Below are 20,666 nucleotides of genomic sequence, written 5' to 3' on the forward strand. Positions count from 1 at the left end.
GAGTGGAGGTGTAGATGTATGGTGGAGAGAATCACCTCATAACACAGAAATAAACTTGATGTCACCTCTGGAATATTGTTATAAAGCCCATTTAAAAACAAATATGAAGTGTAGTTTAAAAAGCATTACGTTTTCAGTTGTTTGATCACAGATGAAAGTGCTTAAGGCCACTGACGTCACCCAGACTGATGAACAACGACACCTGGGCAGTGCAAAGACCACCCGTCCATCACCACCCTGACAGTCTAATAAACCTAACATCTGAGTGGCACATAACACACATTCACACCGGCTGCTTAAATCAGAGGGCTACGCATCAGACTCTCACACTTTCCTCCATCATCACAAGAGGCAGAGCTCTGAATCACCAGCGGCCGCCTGTTCCTGCAGCAGAACAGAAACAGAGCATCTGTCACAGAGAGGGAGAGGAAAACTTCATTTTTGTTTGAGATCACAAAGTCAAGCTGGCAGCAGACGAGACACAAACCTTGCTGGAGGAGGAAGAGGCCGATGTGGAGCAGGCCAATGGACAACCAGCGGGCAGGGAGACCCCACGGGGAACCATGGTGCGCGTGGAGCTGGAGTGGGAACTCCCCATGTCTGTGAATCTGCCCATAGAGGTGCAGCCCGACCCGGCACACCAGCCGTTCCCCTTCCTGGACACCACACTGGCCGACCTGGGCATCGAAGAGTGAGTTTGCTTCATGTGAGAGGTCTTAAAAAGATATTTCATGTACATGTGTTAACATGTGTGTCTGCGTGCAGGTCAGAGGTGAAGGAGAGGGTGGTGTGGGTGGACACCAAGAAGACCCAGGTTAAAAACAAAGCAGGGAAGTTGAAGGAGAAAGAGGTCACCATCCTCGAGGTATGACTTTTTGTCCAGATATGAATGGAAAAAAACAAATGTGGGTGTCTGGATTACAAAATGATGTTTGCTCTTCTAGGTGAGAGTGAAAGCCCAGAAGCCCGGAGAGAAACAGGTGCAGGAGGTGCTGTACAGCACCGAGGCCCACACTGACCGCTCCTTCTGTCGCACAGGGATGAATATCCTGCCTTGGAAAAGCGGAGGCATAGGTCTGTAAGCACTTCGTTCAGTACAGTATCTTAGGTTGCCGTCCCAGCTCTCAGGGTTTATGGATTGTCATTATCTGTGTTAGCTCATAGTTTATCCAATAGTTATTTTCTGTTTGTGCAAAACCCTGCCCCACAAGTCCCTGAGCCGGCCTCAGGCTGCAGCGGCCCTACAGAGAGGAACTGTCAGTGATTGAGATCACCGCACGGTGCTAAAGCTTGAGGCATTGCAAGGAGATCATACTTTACATCAGAGTCCAGAGAAAGCCGTGGACCCTCCATCGGGAATTTGTTAAAGTTGTTACTAAAGACTATTTACATTATCGATTTATCTGCCATTTATTTTCTCAATGAATCAGATTGTACAGAAATTAATTTAAATGTCTCAAATCCCAAAAATGTCAGTTTATTATGATTCCCAACAGAAAAGCCGGACATTTCTAAAGCCAAGCCATTTTAAAATGAAGAATTACTTTAATGATAAACTTAGCCATTATCTCGCTTACAAATCTGTTCAACTGTCCAATCATAGATGTTCTTTCGTGTATGAGGAAATGCATAGAATGCGTTTTGGTTCAGGCTGTAGTGACACAAGCTAAAGATGCCTGATGTCAACAACTGTGTCTAAACAGGCAGATATAAGATCATAATATTAATAATCATAGACCTGACGTGTCCTCTCAGTTGAGTTGTGTGAAAAGCTTCATAGGGCTGGTTCCGCTCGCTACGAATGTGTGGCATTTACCACTATTAGTACATACAGATATATCCATGTGGTTCAGGTGGCACATGCATTTCAAATAAGACCTCTCTGTCTGTCAGGGGAGAACGGGCTGACCCCGGTGCAGATGACTTTGGCATTGGACAGGGAAAACCAGCAGCCTGAAATGACTGAGGAGCAACGGGAGATCTGAGGAACGATGAGTCACCATCATCCAACCAGAGAGCAGATTAATGTCAACATACCAGCATTAATGTGCAACGACTCCACGACAAATCACTTTGTTAACTCTAAGATGCAAGTTTGCATTTATTATAGGACTCAAAGTGTTGTTTTTAGAGCAAGGCGAGGATGAATGGCTCAACATTAACTGCACGGCATGCATTGTGGCATCATGTTAAATCTTTGTAGCATTTGTAAAAATATCTTGCACATGTCAAATATATGTTGTAGTATAGTGTTAAATAGTTTGAACAGGCCGACTAGAAATAGCACCAATAGCGGCGGCTGCAAACAGTCATAGGATGAGCTGAGGATAAAGTAGTTTTTATATAGTTTGAACTATAAAGTATTTGGAGTTGTTTTAACTGCTGTGTTTCTGCTAGAATGCCCCATCAGCTGATATATCTTTAAGTAAGGCGACCCTAAGAGAAAGAATAAGCATCAAGAGTTTAAAGTGAATTGAATTACTCTGGGAGATTGGAACAAATAACGACTTTTATCAGCAGCTCAATGTTTCACACTCAGACAGCAGAAGCCAGAAGTCCAAACCGTGTCAGAAAGGTCGACTATAGTGGAAGCACTTTACAGTAGTAACAGGGAAACAGAATACAATGGGAACAACACGGGAGGGTAACTCTTAAAATAATAAAACTTAAACACATCATGCGTTTGAGCAAATACATTAAAAGTGAATCCTCCTAGGTGTAAATGTCAAATGAAATGATAACAAGAATGGTTGAAGTGCTATATTTAGATCATTTTTGGGAGAAGCCACAAACTGTCCCCACGTCTTTTTTTTTTTTTTTTGCTGGCTTTTGACCCGAGTGGAAGGATGTGAGCGCGCTACGAGAGGGCTGCGCTGAGTGCTGCCTGCTGCTCTCCAGGAAGTGAGCTCACAGCTGCTTGGAAGGCTGCAGAGTGCTGCTGAGCAAAGTCTCTCATCAGCAGCGCCAACGTGCTCTGGGTTTCTGAGGGGGAGAGACACAATAGGAGTTACGGGATGACTCAAAAACACAGCAATATGAATCTGTGGTGAGGAAGCTTAATGAGGGACAATATCTAAATTCACCTTGATCCACTTTGTTGTTGCCGAGGACCTGACTGGAAGCGGCCACGATGGGCTTCATTAGCCCCAAAACCTGAAAGGGAAAAACAGATTTAAAGAATTGTTGTTACGATGTTCAACGTCAGGGTCTAAGTCCATCACACAATGTCTGAAAAGATTCATCACCATGTATCATTGAAGCTCGTTGGAACAGGTTGGGAGAGACTGAATCAAATATTTAGCTTTCCTGTTGTCTTTAAATGACTGTTTGTCTAAAGTCTGCGTGAGCTAGAGAGTTAACATGTTCTGTATGCACAAAGTGTTGTTGAACTACTTTATAAAACATAACAAAATGTAATAAAGATGTTTAAAAGATTGGCCTGAGATTTGTCAATATATTTGTTGGGATCATGGGAAACATTTCAACAGCTGCTCCAATTATGTATAATTATACATTTCTGCTTTTGTTTGCAACCAATTTCTCTGTGTCTTGATATAGGCACGAGGTGGGCAGGAGGCGGGCAATTAAAAGTCTTGAAAGACAAACTGTAGAATGTGTCTGAATGAGTTACCGAGTGTGTTGTATGCCGATGGAGACTCAATGTCAACACAATCCTCTACACACAGACTATAACAGTGTGTGTGTCTGTGTGTGTGTGTGTGTGTGTGTGTGTGTGTGTGTGTGTGTGTGTGTGTGTGTGTGTGTGTGTGTGTGTGTGTGTGTGTGTGTGTGTGTGTGTGTGTGTGTGTAGTACCAGAGCAGGGCTGTGTGTGTAGAGCATGGCCAGGCAGCTGTACACGGTCTTGTTCTCATCCATGTCCTCTTTGAGGGGAAGACGACCCACCAGAGCGGGCACAACCTGTTAGCGAGCACAAAGATTATCCAGGTTAGCAGCAGATCTCCAGTTTGTGAATGTGTGTCAGCATGTATGATATACAATCAGCACCTGCTCGAGAGGGACAGCGTCCACGTTGCTGTGGATCATCCTGCAGAGCGCTCCACACAGATTGTCAATCACCCTGAGGTCTGACTCTTTGGTCAGCATGCTGGAGAAGACAGACAGCATCATGGGATAGTCTCTGGAGAACGCTTCATTAAGGAACAGCTGCATGTGATGCTTTGTGTCATTCATATGTATTGGACACATCAACGCGCAGAAGGATACGTGACACAGATGGGTCCGGCAGCCTGGGCCAGACACCCCAGCCCAAACACGCTGTTGTTGCGGACCTCAGCATCACTGTCCCTCACCCCAGCTACCAGCACGGGGAGCAAGCGATTGGACAGTCGGCCCGCCACTCCCGCGCCCCCAGGTGCGGTCACAAGGGCTTGCAGGATTTCTCCGATTGTTCCCACAGAGAAGGAGCGGTCTGCCACCGTGCAAGAGGATTTCTTTTGAGGGAGGAATACAATCATTAGTGTGAGACTGGCCAAAAAGGAAACATCAAAGGCATTAAATGCACCGTTGATTAAAATCATCAACGCCTTGAAACATTAGAATATTGTGATTCTACCCTTGTCATTTACTCGTGACTAACAAATAGAAAAAGCACGTCGCTGCACTGTCAGGAGTTCTAGCATCATAATCAAATAGGACTAGGATAATAAATGTGATTGAGTAAACGATCTGTTAAACTGAGGTTCTTTGTCAGTCGGCCCACACTCACAGTTTTGTTCATGAGCAGAGGCAGCAGGTCGTTGAGGAAAGGGGAGAATTTGTCTGCAGGCACAGACGACGCCACCAGAGGAATCCCCTCCCCAGCAAACTCCTGGAGCATGGCGTCGTACTCCGCCTGAACCAGGAAGCACAGTGAGTCACTGGGCAGTGAAGCAGCTCACACACACAGAGAGTACGATAGATGCTATTTATTTTGACTGAAGCGGTGTGATGGCATAGCTCTTGAATGATCAGTCCCATGTTTTATCCATTCACTTTAAAACTAATACATCAATATGTCCACAACAATGCTGATTTATATTCATTAGTATTAACACATCCTTTATAGAAAGGAAACAGTGTGGTGACACTTAGGAGTAGATCTCACCATGTAAAGATGAACTTTAATGTCCATGACTGGGCCTTAATATGCAACCAGAGGAAAACCAACCTGTTGTTCTTCATCATCAGCTTCATCGCCACCACCGTCCTGACAAACCGTCTGAGCAGAAACACATCCATAGTGGAGGGTTAGAAGAATAACTCCCAACAGTCACATATAATGAATGTGAAATGATTTGAGTGAAAAGTAAATAAAGCCGTCGTGGGATGATTGTCAGTGTTCTCACCTTCTTCTTGAGCACGTCACAGATGACATGGCTGATCTCCTTTAGGCGTGCAGGGTTCTTGAAAGCCTCTTCTTTGCAGGACTTCATGACGTTGTTCATTGTTTCCAGGATGCCCATCACTACCTGGCGCTCGTGCTCTGTTCGAACGCTTTCCACAAAGCAGGGAAGCACCACATCCAGCAACTTCAGTAAGGCTGGTGGAGGGAGGCGACATGTACAGGAGGGAGGAGGCAAGTTCAAAAGGAGTTGAAACGCTTAGAGAACACTTGTTTATGTATTTCCTGAAGAAATGACAGTAGAGTGGAGTTGGTGAGAAGAGAGGCTTTACCCTGGTGGTTGGCCTCAGTGGGAATCTCCTTCCACACTAGATGCTGAGCTCTGCAGAACTGGCCCATAGCTCCAAATGCTGCCCTGCGGACGTCCTCATGGGGAAACTAGGGAGGGAGGACACAGATAAAAGCATCAAGTCAACAGCATGATAGGTCAAGTTGAAGTGTGCATGCCCAAAAGGAGCTTCACATGACTTTAGACCGAGGAGGAGGAGGAGGAGGAGGAGGAGGAGGAGGAGGATGGGGCTGAGCAGCAAGAGGGACTTACATCTCTCATCTCGTAAACCTGCTGGAAGCTGGACTCCAAGAAGGGCTGGAAGGCAGCACTGTCAGGGGAAACCATAGCAACGCAAGGTAAAGCATGCCACAAGAAATGTGAGAGATTTTATTACAAAAATATTTTTTGTAAATATCTGTTACCCAGTGCTGAAGGCAATCTCTCCCAGCGCATCGCAGGCATCCTCTTTCTCATCGATGTATGCGTTCTCCACACTAAACCTGAGAGATGGAGACATTGTTTCAGACGTAGTGAGAACAGATTTTGATGAGGAGCAACTTGCAGGTTTTTTTTTTTCTACATTTATGCTTAACCTTGCCTGAAAACTACAATTTAAAAAGTTTTTGTTGGCGTCATATTACGTCACATGGGGGAACAACTTTCTCAGACTCCCTGTCTGCCCGATTCACGGTAGTAGTTGCTAGTTGGTTTGAGCGGTTGTGGTTTAGTGAGCTGCTATTTTTTCAGTAATTTTTTTTCAGTAATTTTACATTGCATTTCAAAATGTTTAATCATGGTGAGCTTGAGTTTGTGCAGGTTGCACAAACTCAAGCCTGTCAGGACATCGAGTCCACAGTTTCCTCCCCACAGGAAAAGGACCGGAGCTAGCTTTCGTTCCTGGGTGCGTTGTGCGAGGTGCATCCACCTCCCTGCAGCACATACTCTCCACAGCTGAGGCCTATCAAACTAAACGTTTATCAGGAAACCGTATTACATCTCTCTCCCCCCTTTGCTGCGCGCTCTCTCTCTCTCTCTCTCTCTCCCCCCTTCGCTCCTCTCTTTCTTCCCCCATTCATTCCTCTTTCTCTCTCTCTCTCCCCCTTCGCTCCTCTCTCTCTCCCCCCTTCGCTCCTCTCTCTCTCTCTCTCTTCCCCCCCTTCGCTCCTCTCTCGCTCTCTCTCCCCCCCCTTCGCTCCTCTCTCACTCTCTCTCCCCCCATTCGCTCCTCTCTCTCTCCCCTCCGGTACACAGCACCGTAGTGTGGAGCTGCATTAGGTAACGCGAGATACGGCTGATACTTGCGCATTAGTTTCTGTTATGGATCAGTATCAACAGTCCTGCCAGTAACCTTACTATATTATCAATACTACTTTAGTTATAGCCTGATATATCATAGCTAACTTTACAATGTTGTGATGTGACCGACGTTAGCTAACATTCTGTAGCTAACGCCGGTCACTCACCAAGACAGCTGCTCTGTTCTCTCCACTGGTTCTCTTCACACCACAGCTCAATTTCTCTCTGATGGCCGTTATTTATTCTAATCCTTGGCTGCTCCTGGTCTCTTGGACGCCTAGCAGGTTGTGGTCCGTCATATGCATAAGAATATACATGTTCAACTTATTCTGTGTCTTCTGTGTCAAAACTAGCATTGGGATGTTTATTAAAACGTTGGACCGGCCGCTCTCCCTCATGTGACGTCAAACGCGGGTGGTCTTTTTTTTATGCGGAAGTGAACATTTCTTACATATATTTATCTATATATATATTTTTTAATCTAGTGTATTCATCATTTTCCTACACATTTATTCACTGGGGTCTCTAACCTGCAAGTTGCTCTTTAAGGGTATTAAATGTAAATGCATTTGTACTTGTGTGTATGTGTGTGACTCCTACCCTGCAATATCATGGAGATCTGTGTCAGGCTCATCTTCCAGAAACTCAACTGAATCTTTGACTTCCACATCGTTGTTGTCGTCATCATCGTCATCATCCAGCAGGACAAAGGTCTTGTCCTCCTCGACGTGTGCCTGAAGGGAGAATAGGAGAGGATACAAAGTGAAATGCTGTATTAAATATAGTGTATTTGATGAAAGGCCCGTGGGTCTCAGAGTGCTGGCTGTGTGCTACGTACCGTGATGCCTTCATTGGACTTGAGAGCGAGCAGCATGATGGTAGTGATGGCAGGGAGGTGAGGAGTGAGGCAGTCGGGGCTGACTGTGGATACAGCCGAGTACAGACTGTACCTGAGGAAGGGGAGCAAAGAGAGAGGTCGAGTAAAGACTACAGGATATAAGACACTATAAACACTCTGTTCAGATTATGTTAGAAACTGGGAATCCTGTGGTTAAAAAAAAACATGTTCAGACACTTAGCTACATACGTGCAGCGTCTCAGGTCAGGGTCATCAATAGTGTCTGTGAGGTTGAGGCCCAGACGGACACACTCTGCAGCGAGAGGACTGAAGACGTCTTTGCCGATGGCACGGGCAAGCACAGAGAGAGTATCTAACAGCGACAGAAACAGACGATTAACCTCCATCCATGATGCTGTCGAGTGTGGTGTAACGTCTCTGTGGTTGACCTACCCAAAGACTGAGTCTGCAGAGACCTCATTTCCTCAGAGGTGGTGGTCAGGAACCCCTTCAGGCTTTCAATGACTGGGGGGAAGTAGGGAACCAGCAGCTCCTTGGCAGCATTGGCTGATAAGAAAGTCATTTACAACGGAGGCTCGGGTTACTTTGAACCAAGCTTGTGTCATAGTAACGTATTTCTAAAAGAAGTAAACAAAATTAATAACACAGCTAAAGAGAGATTTCAGGAGGTAAGCTTAAAATTCAGCTTAAATTGTAAGGTCGAAAAGACTATTTAATTGCATCTGATAAACCTTTGACAGCTTCTTACCTATGGCACCTATTGCAGACACGGCAAGCTCTTTGATCTTGAGGCTCTCAGCGTTGTTAAGAGCAGACAACATGGTTTCCATCAGGGTGGGCAGGTAGGGCTCAATATCTGCTCCTGGTTAGCGTGAAGAAATGGATAGAGCATGTAGACCCAGATACAGCATGTAGACCCAGTGATAGATAGATTTGGATGACTCTAGCTACTACTAAAATGGTGGATCCTTTTGAATACCGTAATTTTCGGACTATAAAGCGCACCTGAATATAAGCCGCAGCAGCTAAATTGAATGATGTGTACATATATAAGCCGCAGTGCAATAGTAGCTAGAGAACATGTTCTGTGCTGTGTAAACTGTACTGTATCACATAGCGTTTCAGACACACAAACTTTTCAACTTTCAAACAGAAACGGTGCGCTCCCAGCGCACGTACCGGCAGTGATCTACAGCAGTGGTTTTCAACCAGTGGTACGGGGACAAACTGTCTCGCTCTCGTAATGTCTGTCTGTCTTGCTCTCGTTCTGTCTCTCGTACCACTCTCGGTTCCACTTTTACTTTTGCGCGCTACCTGTCTCACTCTTTTCCGGCCTCCAGCTTTTCCTGCTGGAGCCCGCCGCTTAAAGGTGGGGGTCGCGGACCGGCCATAGAGCCCATAGAGTTAAAGGTGGTGGACTGTAACCTGTAAAATCCATAGATTTTAGGAGGTCCCCTAGTGGCCGTTAGCTGTACAAATCCATAGATTAGCCGCACCGTTATATAAGCCGCAGCGTTGAAAAATTGGAAAAAAGGCGCGGCTTATAGTCCGAAAATTACGGCATTTAATCATGACATTTTCACATAATATGTTTTTTTGGTTCATTGGATTTTTATTAAATCCTGTCTGAAAGGTTTATGCGTTTTATGTTTTCTCTTGCAGTGATCCACTTGTACCGTGTCACTCTTTTTCCTCAGCTTACCCAGGTTCTCCATGAAGTTCTCAAGGGCATAAAAGGCCTTAGTTACATGGCCGACCTTTGCCTGGTTCAATGAGGAAAGGTAGCCCAGCAGCAACGGCATCAACTCTGAACAGTACTTGCTCACTTCAGGCTGTGGGGACGAGGGGGAAACAAAGTGAACAACTGTGTAAAGTGTATTCCAATCATATAAAATGTATCTGTAGAACTAGAAATATAATGGTGCACTTGTTAAGCTATACGAAGTAAGGACTATTTTGTATCAAAGTGAGTCAATATAAAAGGGATTTTATATTATACTATAGATTAGTACTCTACGGTCTGAGCTGTAACTCAAGCATGAGCAAAGGAAAAGCACCACAGTGCTAACTAACCTGTAAATGCTCAGAGAACTGTCCCAGGGCAAACAGGCTGGCACTGCGCACCACCTGGTTGCTGTCAGAGAGACTCTGGCACACCGTCTGCAGCACTGATGACAGCATCCTAACATGGATACAGACCAACGGTGATTACACTCAAATCCCCACGCCTGGTATTATTTAGCTAACAGTCCAAATAAAACACATTCATTTGAAAATATAAAGAGTATATGGAGAACCAGATTTACTTGGTGCGTATGTGGTCAGCACATCCTTCAGCCAGCACAGCGAGACACATCAGCCCCCCCTTCCTCTCGTAGGGGTTTTCACTGGCCAGGCAGGTCTGGGTCATGGGCATCTAAAGCACAACACACAGCGTAATACAGTGTGAAGGTTCTAACTCAATGCAAGTTACTTATACGCTCAATGCAGTTTTAAAATATTCAACTGAACGTAAAATATCTGTTATTCTTTACAGCTTTATTCACATGACCTACCACTTGTTGAAACAGTTTCTCTGGAGGCATATGGAGGGCCATAGTGTCAATAATCTGTAAATACAAGGAAATAGTTTAATCTTCATTGCTCAACAGTGAATCTACAAGGGCTGTTGAAAAGTCATTGTTCTTACACAACAGAACACATTTGATATCCCTACCTGAGCAGAGCAATGCTTGGGATTGTCATTGTCTGTTCCATCTCCGCTGTCATCCTCCTGGTCCTCTGGGTCCTGCTCGCCAGGCGGGGGGGCTGCAATCAAAATAGGGAAAATGGCCTGCAGGATGGGGGTCAGCAGCTTCTGCTTCAGCACAGTCTATAAAGTAGAGGAAATAATAAGGATTGTTTTTATTAAGCCAATGTAATGTGTATTCATAATTCAAAACAAAAACGTTGTTTATGACACGCAAGCCGTCACTGCATATAATGAGCCGAAAAACAAATAGTATAAAACGTGGGGACGTGCGCATTCTCTCTTTCAATCAATTATCCACATTCATTTATCTTATCAAGACTAGAATAGAGATATAGGTAATTTATTTAAAGTCGCTGACATGTGACGTTACCTTGCTCTTCAGCTTGATGAGGAAAGCAATACAAGACAGTGCTTTCACCCGCACTGAGTCGTTCAGAGTGGTGTCACTGCCCACCTGGCAAAAAAACAGATATTTAACATATGTTATCATAATTAAAATCCTTCAAACATATTTCAAATATTCAAACATATTTGTTTGGGATTAAGTAAGGAGATCATTCAGACATTCAGCAGCTCCCACCTCCAAGCACAAGCGGACAATGTCAGCAATATGAGGGACGATGATGGACACCTCGCTCTCCATGAGCTCGTTGAAAACCTCCATGGCCTCGCTGGCTTGGCTCTGTGCAGACACAGATAAACACGATAATTAAGGGACCTGATTTATCCATACCATTAAATCAGTGGTCACCAAGCTTTTTAAGCCCAAGATCACCGACCTCGGCCTAGGTGAAAGGCGAGATCTACCTATTGCAGAATTGAGTGAAAAAGACGGCCCAGACAATGCTTCCAATTTGAGGCCTTTTCTATAGGCTAATTGCATCTGAATTACTGTTACAATGCAGGGTCCATAATCAGCTCACGGCATATAGGCGGAGGTAAAGTGCTATTGGGGGGCGGACCTCATCTCCTCAAGGGGGGTCCGGGGGGATGCTCCCCCGGGAAGATTTTTTTTTAAATATTGAAGTTGAAAGCATCAATCTGGTGCACTTTTCTTTCTTTTGTTACTCTTTTTTTAACGGTCCTCGATCTACCCGCACCACACCCGCGATCGATCGGGTGGTTGGCGACCACTGCATTAAATACTTCAGGCATCAGAAAACAGCTTTACTTGTAAAAATAAAAGGTCTGTGATGAAAATGTACCTGGTCTGCCTTGATGAGGTGTTTCAGAGCGACAATCAGGTGTGGGATGATAGAACGCATGAGGTTCTGTCGGAAAGAAAAATGCACAACAGTCAATAACAAATCTATCCCACCTGTACAGGCTATTCAGGCTTTTGAATTGTTCCTGCAAAATGCAATAATTCAAAGCGTAAGACCGACTCACCATCTCTTCAGTGCCAGTGTATGCAGTTATGGCTGTGAGGGTGAGGATGCAGTAGTACAGGGCTGTTGGGTTTTGGAGGTCCTGCAGGACAACAGTAAACAGCTGTAGCAGCTGGCAGTAGTGAGGCTTGAAAGGCTCAGGATTAGACTCCATCACCTTATTCAGCAGCAGGAGGCCAACCTGTTAGAACAAAGGACAGTTGATATTCCCAATTTGATATGGACAAAGATCACTTGCCACAGATATGTTAAGCCCTAACATTAAGATACAGTTTAGTGTTAAATAAGTAGATATTTGAACCTTATCTAAATGTTTAGGTGTTCCATGACGCCTGTACCTGTCTGTCATGAGGGTTGCTGCTCTTGGTGGCTTGGTTTAGGAGCTGCAGCAGGTCAGGCCAGCGATCTGGTGTCTCATGCTTAACCATCATTGCGCACAGTTGGGAAAGTGAGTGCTGCACTGTGTGCCTGCAAAATAAAGATACATTGAGTGAGGGCTCATTAATATATATATATATCTCACCTGTGCAGGGATACACATTGCTATACCTCAGTCAGTGTCATTTAGGAAAGAGTGGGTTATAACTCTAGAAACTGGATACACTTAGTGAAAAGTAGATAAACTGAATAGCTTACTCGGTTTCCTGCATGAAGGCCTGCAACACCACTGTCTTAAGGCTGCATGAATAAAGAAATACATCACATTACAACTTGTATTCAACATGGTTTAGTGTCATAATTGTGTGAAAGGCTTCAATGAAAAGTCAAAAAAGCAAACCTTTCTCTATCATTAGGGTTAATCTTCTTCCAGTGTTTCTTCACTCTCAACCTCAGCATCACTGCAGCTGACTGACGAATCTAGTTTACATAGGTGAAAGCACACAGGGGGAAATGATCTTCCAAATCTCATGTTGAAAAACGTATACGCTTCAATTAAAAAAAGATATCTTATTTAAATGTAAACATTAGACTTCAGATTAACATTCAGTTGAAGGTCCTACTGTAAGAGTACAATTAACTGTTACATTTGTAGATAAGTGAACCTAATCTAAATTGCTTGGTGTCCCATGAGTCCTGCACCTGTCTGTCATGAGGGAAGCTGCGAATGGTGGATCACAGCTGAACATTTTATAATTCATCGTTATATGCTCTAAAGAAGGTGCGGTGGTAATCAGGAACCATCGGAACAGAATAATGCGGTCTCTCTTTAACATCAAAAGCCATCCTTAAAAATTAACAATTGTATTGTTCATCGCTAACTAGACTTATTGAATACTATACTTGTTAGCACAAAAAAAAGCCCATGTATGAACATGGAAATGGAATAAGCTCTCTTAAGTAAGAGAAATGCTTACCTCAGTAGTGTTGAAGCTTTTATTGAATGATATTTTATATAATGTATGGACCTGTTTTACTTAATGCGTTTGTCCATGTGAAATGTAAGTATTTTACTGTTGTGTTAAATGTATATGTATTCTAATGTTGAGTTCACACTATTTATTGCATAACTTATTTTGTATAATGTATCACAAGGACACCATTGTAAAAAGCACTTTTCTATTAATTGGTTTCCACTGATTTAAAGAAAATGTTAACTAGTAGATGGCACACTCACTCAACATTTGACTTGGACAAAATAATTCGGAAAATGTTACTTATCCCAAACAAAATCACACCCACACCCACAGAATACCTGAGGGTTTTGGGAGCCACTCATGACAGCACAGAGGGCTGGAATAATGGCTGGGTCTTTGAAAGCCTGTTTCAGCTGGACGGTGGCCTAAAAGGGTACAAAAGAGGTCTCACCATGTTAGACTGGCTGCCAAATGACACACAACCCAAGCCTTTGGTTTCTTTATAAATAAAGTTAGTGGGCCACAGTCACAATGCACATCAACATAATGGTGCTGAATATCATGACCAACTGTTGGACAGTTGGCCGGACGTTACCAGACGTTAGCTAGCTTAATTCGTTAACCGTTAGTAAACCGTTACACTTAGTTTTCCCAACTTTTCCTTCGTTTAACAAACTTAATAACGCTAATGCTAACAGGGACAAAGTTATTTGTGACTTTACCTGCTGAATTACAGCATTATCCGGCTGTGTCAGCTGCGAAAGAATTAGCTCAAGTTCCTCTGTCATCTTGACGGTTTAGAGCTATCACTTCTGCTGAAACCGTTAACAGAAATATTTATAATAAACCGGGTTGAATAAAAGAGTTTCCCGGTGTAGTTGCCAAGTGCGTTACAGCTGTTAAATATGTAAACATAAACTCTGTGTGTTAGCTGTCAAATTTGCCGTAAAGGTTAAATTAGAGAAAACGTCGGATACGTGTGGAGCTGTCAAAGCCGAAAAGGCGAGTCCGGCAGAATTGAGTCCCTAGCTCAGGCTGGTCCGTTAGGGCTCAACTGCCAGCACGCGGGACAGAACCGGCCAGGAGCTCCATGTGAGATGTGTTAAAGGGACATGCTGCTGTGAGTGAGACTGCAGGCAGAAACTAACAGCGTCCCCACCGGAGAGGAGGGCATGTACAGCTAACCCTATATATATATATATATATATACTTTAGTTCAACTATATAGAATTTATTTTCAAATAGATCAGAAAAAACGCAAATCACATCAGCGTTTATTAAATGAATTCAAACTGAGGGCATTATGGAAAAAAAAAACACAAGTCATCAATCAGGAATGAAGATAGTTCCATCATGTCCTTCAGAAAACTAAATAGGCTACTTGAGACATTTTGAGAAAGCATCATTTGTGGATTAGATATTTTGCTAAAATAATCGTGTGCAACAAATCTAAATCAATGCTGATAAGGGAAAAAGGACATCTAATATACTTCTGGAACTTTTAGGTAATTGCACACTGCTACACTATTTTATAGTTCTTCTGCACTACAAGTGAAAAATGTATTTCTTTTTATTCCACTACATTTATAAGCCAGCTATATTAACTATTCCTTTGTATTTGAAGAGTCAGGTATTTTTACTAAAGTAGCAATACCCACCCGTGTAGTACATTATAACAGTGGGTCTATAAGTCCTAATATCAAAAAATTAAAAGTAAACCATTTTGGTATTAATATATACTTAACGTACCAAAACTGAAACTACTAATTTTGCAGAATTGCTTTTTTAAGAATAATAAGTAATATTTTACAAAGTATTGATGCATCAAAGTGTTTCACTTTAATGTTGCAGCTGGTAAAGATTTAGGTCTTTTTAATTATTGTATCTACTTTCTGGAAGTGTGATCCTTATTAATAAATGAACATGTATCAGTTGATTTGATGTTGTATTAGTAATCTGAATCTGCAAAAAAGTATGCAGTAGAAGTTTAAAGATGCATTAACTAACTACAGTTAGGTAAGAGTAGTTCAAAATATCACTTCACAGTACTTGTAAATATACCATTGCTAGTTTTTACACATTTTCTAATATGAAACATACGCTCAAAGGCCAAACTATGAAAATACCCTGGTTAGAGTTGTATAGAAGTTTTACATTTCACCACCTACAACATTAAACACATCAGATATGAAAATATAACACTGAATTGGACAATACCATTACTTTTACTTTGGATATTAGTAACATTGAGTCTGAAATACTTGTATATTTTTGCATATTTCAAATTATTAGCACAGGACGTACTTGTAACCATGTTTTTATTCTGGGCAGGGTATACCTACTTTAACTGAGGTTAAGGACCTCAAAGTACTTTGATATAACTCAAATCAAGATTACTGATTGAACTTCTTGAAGGAGGACAATAAAAGGTGACTTGTGTTTGCACCTGGAAGAGGGTATCCAAACGTCATTTACATACATTTGAGTCAACAAAAGAGATTCTCGTGGTCTCGCACATCACACCCAAAATGTCAAGTACTAAAACAACAACACCAGTGACTGATCTGCACTATACAAGAAAGAAAAACTGAAGAAGTAATGATGTAAACTGTAGCTTGGGACAGCAAGAAATCACACTCAGCTGTTTTTATTTGTACAGCACACAGCTAGGTATTAAGTGTTTGCTGTTATAGTTGTATTTCAGGAGAGTAGGAACATCTTGAAGATGTTCATGTTCAAATGTTTAGACACTGCAGTTTATTTTACAAAAGCAGTCTCTCTCAAACATACTTTACAAATACAGTTGGCTACAATAAGCATGGTCATCAAGGCTAAGCTATTGTCCTCTCTCAACATACCGATGCTAATTCAAAGCACACTCTTTTTCCACCCACACCCTCTACACACCATCACCCCCCCCCCCCCCCTGGGAGCTTTGGATCGTACAAGATCAGAAAACACACCTTGTCCAGGCAGAGATCAGTCAAAATGCTTATGTGCCCATTAGGCTCAGTGTTCTCGCATCAATTCATCACTAACTGAATCATTACCACGTCAATACAGCCAAGGAGGGGGAACACCAACAAACCCTTGGATGGTAACACGCAGCTAATCTAAATCATCTTTGTGAAAGGGATTGCATTTGGAGGTAAAACACTCTGTAACAACATTGCCAACCCACCGTACAGAATTTGGGCATGTTGGGATTTGAAGCGACAGTGATTTGTCTTTAAACTCTTATGTTCAAAGTGCACAAATTAAAGTTAAATATATTTTTAAACACTTAAAATCTCACATAGATTTCTTTCAAGCTAAATATTCTGTTCAACATGTCTTAGTAAGCTGCTTCACTGCCTTCAATTTAAGTTTTTCTCAATCTATAACACAACGCTGACTAAGAAGTGGTGTGGTTCATAAACTTCATAGTTGAGACCCAGATACTATGTTTAGTCTCTTGATCTTTGACAGAAGCCCCAAAACACACAATGAAGCCACTAGGGGAATCAACAGACTTGGCCATGGTTTAAAGCAAACTGACGCTTTAGTGCTGAAAAGGCATGCATGTGAAGTTTGTTGACTATTTGGATAGCCCTCTTATGTAACTCATTTATGTTTTGTAAAACCGTCCTATACTGCTGAGCTAGATCTCTGGCAGCACAATGTATTCATGCAGTCAGTGAAGCTTGTTTTAAATACAAAAGCTGCCATAAAAATATCATATTTTGCTTTAAGTGTATTAATCAGTGAGTATCAATTTAGCTCTATCTTTTTTAGTAAGTGATGTATCTCAAAATCTCATCCTTAACTCTTCAAACAAAAACAAAAGATCACCAGTTCTTACAATCTGAGCCTCATAACTCTTGTTAAAAGATGCTGGATTAGGATCACAATTAACAGGATTCTTTTGAGATAGATCTAGCTAGATAAATACAAATGTTATATTAGGAGTGTGCATAGTGTAAGCATCTTTAGGAAGCTCTTAAATGTTGAAACAAAAACACTTTTCAATATGGAACCTTGAGATTATACTCCATATCATGCAAGCACATGTTGCCTGAGTGAAGCATTTCAAAACCAAACAATACACACAATAAATGAGGGGCTTCATATAATCCTTCCAGTACATTATAACTCAAGTGAGACATTTAACTTTAAATATAGCATTGAAATAAAAAGTAATTTTAGAGGGTTACTTCAAAAGTGGTTAAAACTCTTCTAAACTAGTTTGTCTTTGAGCCCATGTCCCAAACCAAAAATGTAAAACAGATAATCAACTTAGTGGGCCAATGAAATGTCATCACTGCCTTCAATGAAGGATGAGTCAAAGGGATTGGCTCCAACAATCCCAACACCTACCTTCATACCTGCCCACACCCACACACGTCTTTATAACAAGCCTCTGGAGGATGGGCGCAATTTTCAAAGTTAGTTGACCCCGCTTGTTTTACCTGGACAGGACCTAGCATCGCCCCCGTGGATGAACGGGTTCGTCCTGCAGCATTTTAAGCGATTCAACCCCAAACTCACATTTGTTTGGTTATTTTTTAGTTGCGGTTTTTAACATTGTTATCGATAAACCGGAGAAATGGCCGACTGGAAGCCGCAGATTAGCTACAACTATAACCCCTCTTACCACGCATACGCTTACGGCCTCGTTTACCAACCCGGGCCAGAGCAGAACCACGGGAACACGGCCAGCTGGGGAGAAGCGCCCGGAGTCACGGATTTGAACAACTACAACGCCGGGGTCAGCCCAGCCTACTTCGCCTCCACCCCCCGGACCCGAGAGGAGTCTCCGCCCGGCAGCCCGGAGCAGCACGCCATGAGCGGCCACGGTCACTACCAGGGCTCCGAGGCGGTTTACCTTGGCGACTCCCAAGCAGGCCGTCAGCTGCTTGCTGGACCCCACAGGCCTGAGTACGATGCCCGGCCACATGAGGTCAGGCGGGCCGGGAGCGAAACCGCCAGTGACTCGGAGGCTCACACCTCACCAGGTAAATGACTATCACTGATTCGCATGCAACTTTAAAACAAAATTATGATTCTTACATTTCCCCCATGGATGCAAAAAGCGAGGATTTCTTCCACGGATGTTGATCGCGAAGTCCAATTTAGTTCCATCTTAGTTTAGTTTCTTAGTCACAAATATCGCGCCACTGATTTTACCCGCTGAAACAAGTGGCGACATCTAGCGACAGAACTTGAAAATGCCAACAAATATTTAACTATTCACTTTAATAAAGTAAAAAAAAAAAGTACCAAAAAGTGTTTTATTTATTGCATTTATTTATATAAATTGTAGCAGACAACAGGGCCTTTACATTATTAATGCTTTTATTGAGCGAAATAATTTAATGTAATATTGCTTATATTATAGTGTGCATTAATAACCTGGTATGAAGAAGAGAAACTTCATAATGTATGATCATATGCCAAAAAACTGCCTTTTCCAATACACAGTTAATTAGGGCAAAACTGCATTTGGCATGATGTAGTTAAATATAATCCTTAGGGTCATGTCCCCCACAGAGGTCCAGTGAATGGCTGGGTCTCAAGAGGATACTGGGGCATACAATTATGTGATGCTTTGACAAATGCTCGGAACAATTTTGACCCTGCTCACCATGTCCGTTCCCCTCTCTTAGATTCCTGGAATTCTGGGAGCAGCAGAGAAGGAAGTGTCCCCCAGGCTGACCCTGCTACATGGGCAAAGAAAAAGCTGGAGGAAGAAGCGATCTGTAGGAGCCCTGATGCCAGAGAGGATGTTTCCAGCTCTGTCATGGAGGAGCCCGGAACCGTTCCTGTCAATGGGAACATGTGCACCAACGATACCCAAAATGCACCCTTAATTGTCCCAAAGAAGGCTTCTGCTGTAAATACCCCTAAAGGAAAGGTCCGCTCTGCCTTCTCTGAGAGTCAGATGAATGCTCTTGCCCAGCGCTTTAGTGTTCAGAGGTACCTCACACCGGTGGAGATGAAGAACGTTGCAGAACTGACTGGGTTGTCCTACAAACAAGTGAGGGATTAATGGCTGTCCTGGATCACATCCACAGCAAAATGTATGCATCTTTTCAGATCATCTGAATCTTTCTTCTGGGTTTCAGGTTAAGACTTGGTTTCAGAACCGAAGGATGAAGCTCAGGAGGCACCAGAAGGACACGAGCTGGGTGTCAGAGCGCTACAACAGAAACAGCCCTACTCGTGGACCCATGTACACCAATATGCCACCACACATCCCACCTGTGAGTAGCTCTTTGTTTGCTCAAATATTTAATGCTGATAAACGTGTGATTGGACATTGTCCTGCTCAAATTTCCTGTTAATTAATAACAGAGAAACAGAGGCTAGGACATAAAACAAGACGTCCATAATGGAGGCCCAACCATAGTCTGGTTATGACCTTAAAGGCGTGACGAAACATGATCAAACGTAAGAATAAGAATGCCACTTTTTTCTAAATTGTGTACTAATATGCTCGATTCCCCTCAGTACCAGGGAGAAGCCCGGCCCCAGCTGAAGGAGCATTACAATCAGCGCATGATGGAGACGTCTTTTAAAAAGGCGGCTCCTCAGAACCTCGCCTTCTATCTGGCCGCCATGAACTCTGTTGCTGGATCTGCTGGATACCCTCCCTGGCCCCCAGGCTCGTCCCAGACCGCAGTGCCCCCCAGGTCACAGGCCTGGTCCATGCCTCCAGGAGTCAACCACTATGAATACAACCCCATGGCATTCAATTCGGCCAGCGCCGCCCCTGCAAATAACACTGGGCATGACACACGCTTCGAAAGCAAAGACGGGGAGGCTGTGGACACCCGCGGCACAGCCATGGTGCACCACGGCCAGTAGTTGTCATTGGGTTGATGAGTTCAAGCTTTTTATGTAATATTTACCCAACATCCCGGTTTATATTCTTCTATTTCACTGGAGTTGAGGTCTTTTTTGCTTGGTCGAGTGTACATATACCTTGTTCATACTCCCAATCAAAAGTATTGTACCATTTAGTTTTATTTTTGATATGCAACTATTTAATGTATGTTGGTGTGTGTGTACTTTGTGCTTGGTGGTGTTAGATGCATTCTTGGATCATGTTGTTTTTTGGAACATGTTGTTTTTTGGAACAATTTTAAAGCAAAGTACTGAAAGATATCTGCTGTGCACACATTTTTCTATAAAAGCCAGTTTCACTCCAGTAACTTTGTTGAGTTTTTTCTTCTGAGAGCATGATTCTATCCTGACATACTGTACAGTATGTGATTACTTTTTAGGGAAAATCCTTCATATGCAAGACACCAGAACTTTCAATAATGTATTAAAAAAAATAGCAACTACAAATGTAGCATATT

At 42.9% G+C, this 20,666-nt stretch overlaps 3 protein-coding genes across 5 annotated transcripts; 2 read left to right on the forward strand and 1 right to left on the reverse strand.

The window, feature by feature from the left end:
* The first annotated feature begins 125 nt into the window (after positions 1 to 125).
* LOC307026712 (uncharacterized protein) lies at positions 126 to 2,642 on the forward strand. The gene is made up of 4 exons (XM_079662311.1): positions 126 to 691; positions 766 to 865; positions 945 to 1,074; positions 1,894 to 2,642. The coding sequence occupies exons 1-4, from the start codon at positions 564 to 566 to the stop codon at positions 1,983 to 1,985; spliced, it is 450 nt and encodes a 149-aa protein (XP_079518437.1). The 5' UTR covers positions 126 to 563; the 3' UTR covers positions 1,986 to 2,642.
* Positions 2,490 to 18,473, reverse strand: ipo4 (importin 4). 3 transcript variants are annotated; one of them, XM_079662287.1, is made up of 30 exons: positions 18,373 to 18,473; positions 13,662 to 13,748; positions 12,747 to 12,826; positions 12,605 to 12,646; positions 12,307 to 12,436; positions 11,970 to 12,149; positions 11,786 to 11,851; positions 11,161 to 11,262; positions 10,951 to 11,034; positions 10,545 to 10,700; positions 10,384 to 10,437; positions 10,135 to 10,244; positions 9,902 to 10,010; positions 9,531 to 9,660; positions 8,577 to 8,690; positions 8,261 to 8,374; positions 8,057 to 8,180; positions 7,808 to 7,919; positions 7,570 to 7,703; positions 6,096 to 6,173; positions 5,944 to 6,001; positions 5,675 to 5,780; positions 5,347 to 5,540; positions 5,169 to 5,219; positions 4,728 to 4,853; positions 4,226 to 4,452; positions 4,007 to 4,139; positions 3,815 to 3,919; positions 3,084 to 3,153; positions 2,490 to 2,982 (listed from the first exon to the last, which is right to left on the reverse strand). In XM_079662287.1, exons 1-30 carry the CDS (start codon positions 18,442 to 18,444, stop codon positions 2,858 to 2,860), a joined length of 3,273 nt encoding a protein of 1,090 aa, XP_079518413.1. In that variant the 5' UTR covers positions 18,445 to 18,473; the 3' UTR covers positions 2,490 to 2,857. The 3 variants fall into 3 exon arrangements, with proteins under 3 accessions (XP_079518413.1, XP_079518414.1, XP_079518415.1); XM_079662288.1 differs by lacking the exon at positions 18,373 to 18,473 and adding an exon at positions 14,046 to 14,448; XM_079662289.1 differs by lacking the exon at positions 13,662 to 13,748 and having other exon boundaries at positions 18,373 to 18,459.
* Positions 17,732 to 20,512, forward strand: nanog (nanog homeobox). The gene is made up of 4 exons (XM_079662300.1): positions 17,732 to 18,317; positions 18,969 to 19,339; positions 19,428 to 19,565; positions 19,813 to 20,512. The coding sequence occupies exons 1-4, from the start codon at positions 17,909 to 17,911 to the stop codon at positions 20,167 to 20,169; spliced, it is 1,275 nt and encodes a 424-aa protein (XP_079518426.1). The 5' UTR covers positions 17,732 to 17,908; the 3' UTR covers positions 20,170 to 20,512.
* Positions 20,513 to 20,666: the final 154 nt, after the last annotated feature.

This window comes from Notothenia rossii (genome assembly GCF_949606895.1).
Source record: "Notothenia rossii genome assembly, chromosome: 12".
NCBI classification, from domain to species: domain Eukaryota; kingdom Metazoa; phylum Chordata; class Actinopteri; order Perciformes; family Nototheniidae; genus Notothenia; species Notothenia rossii.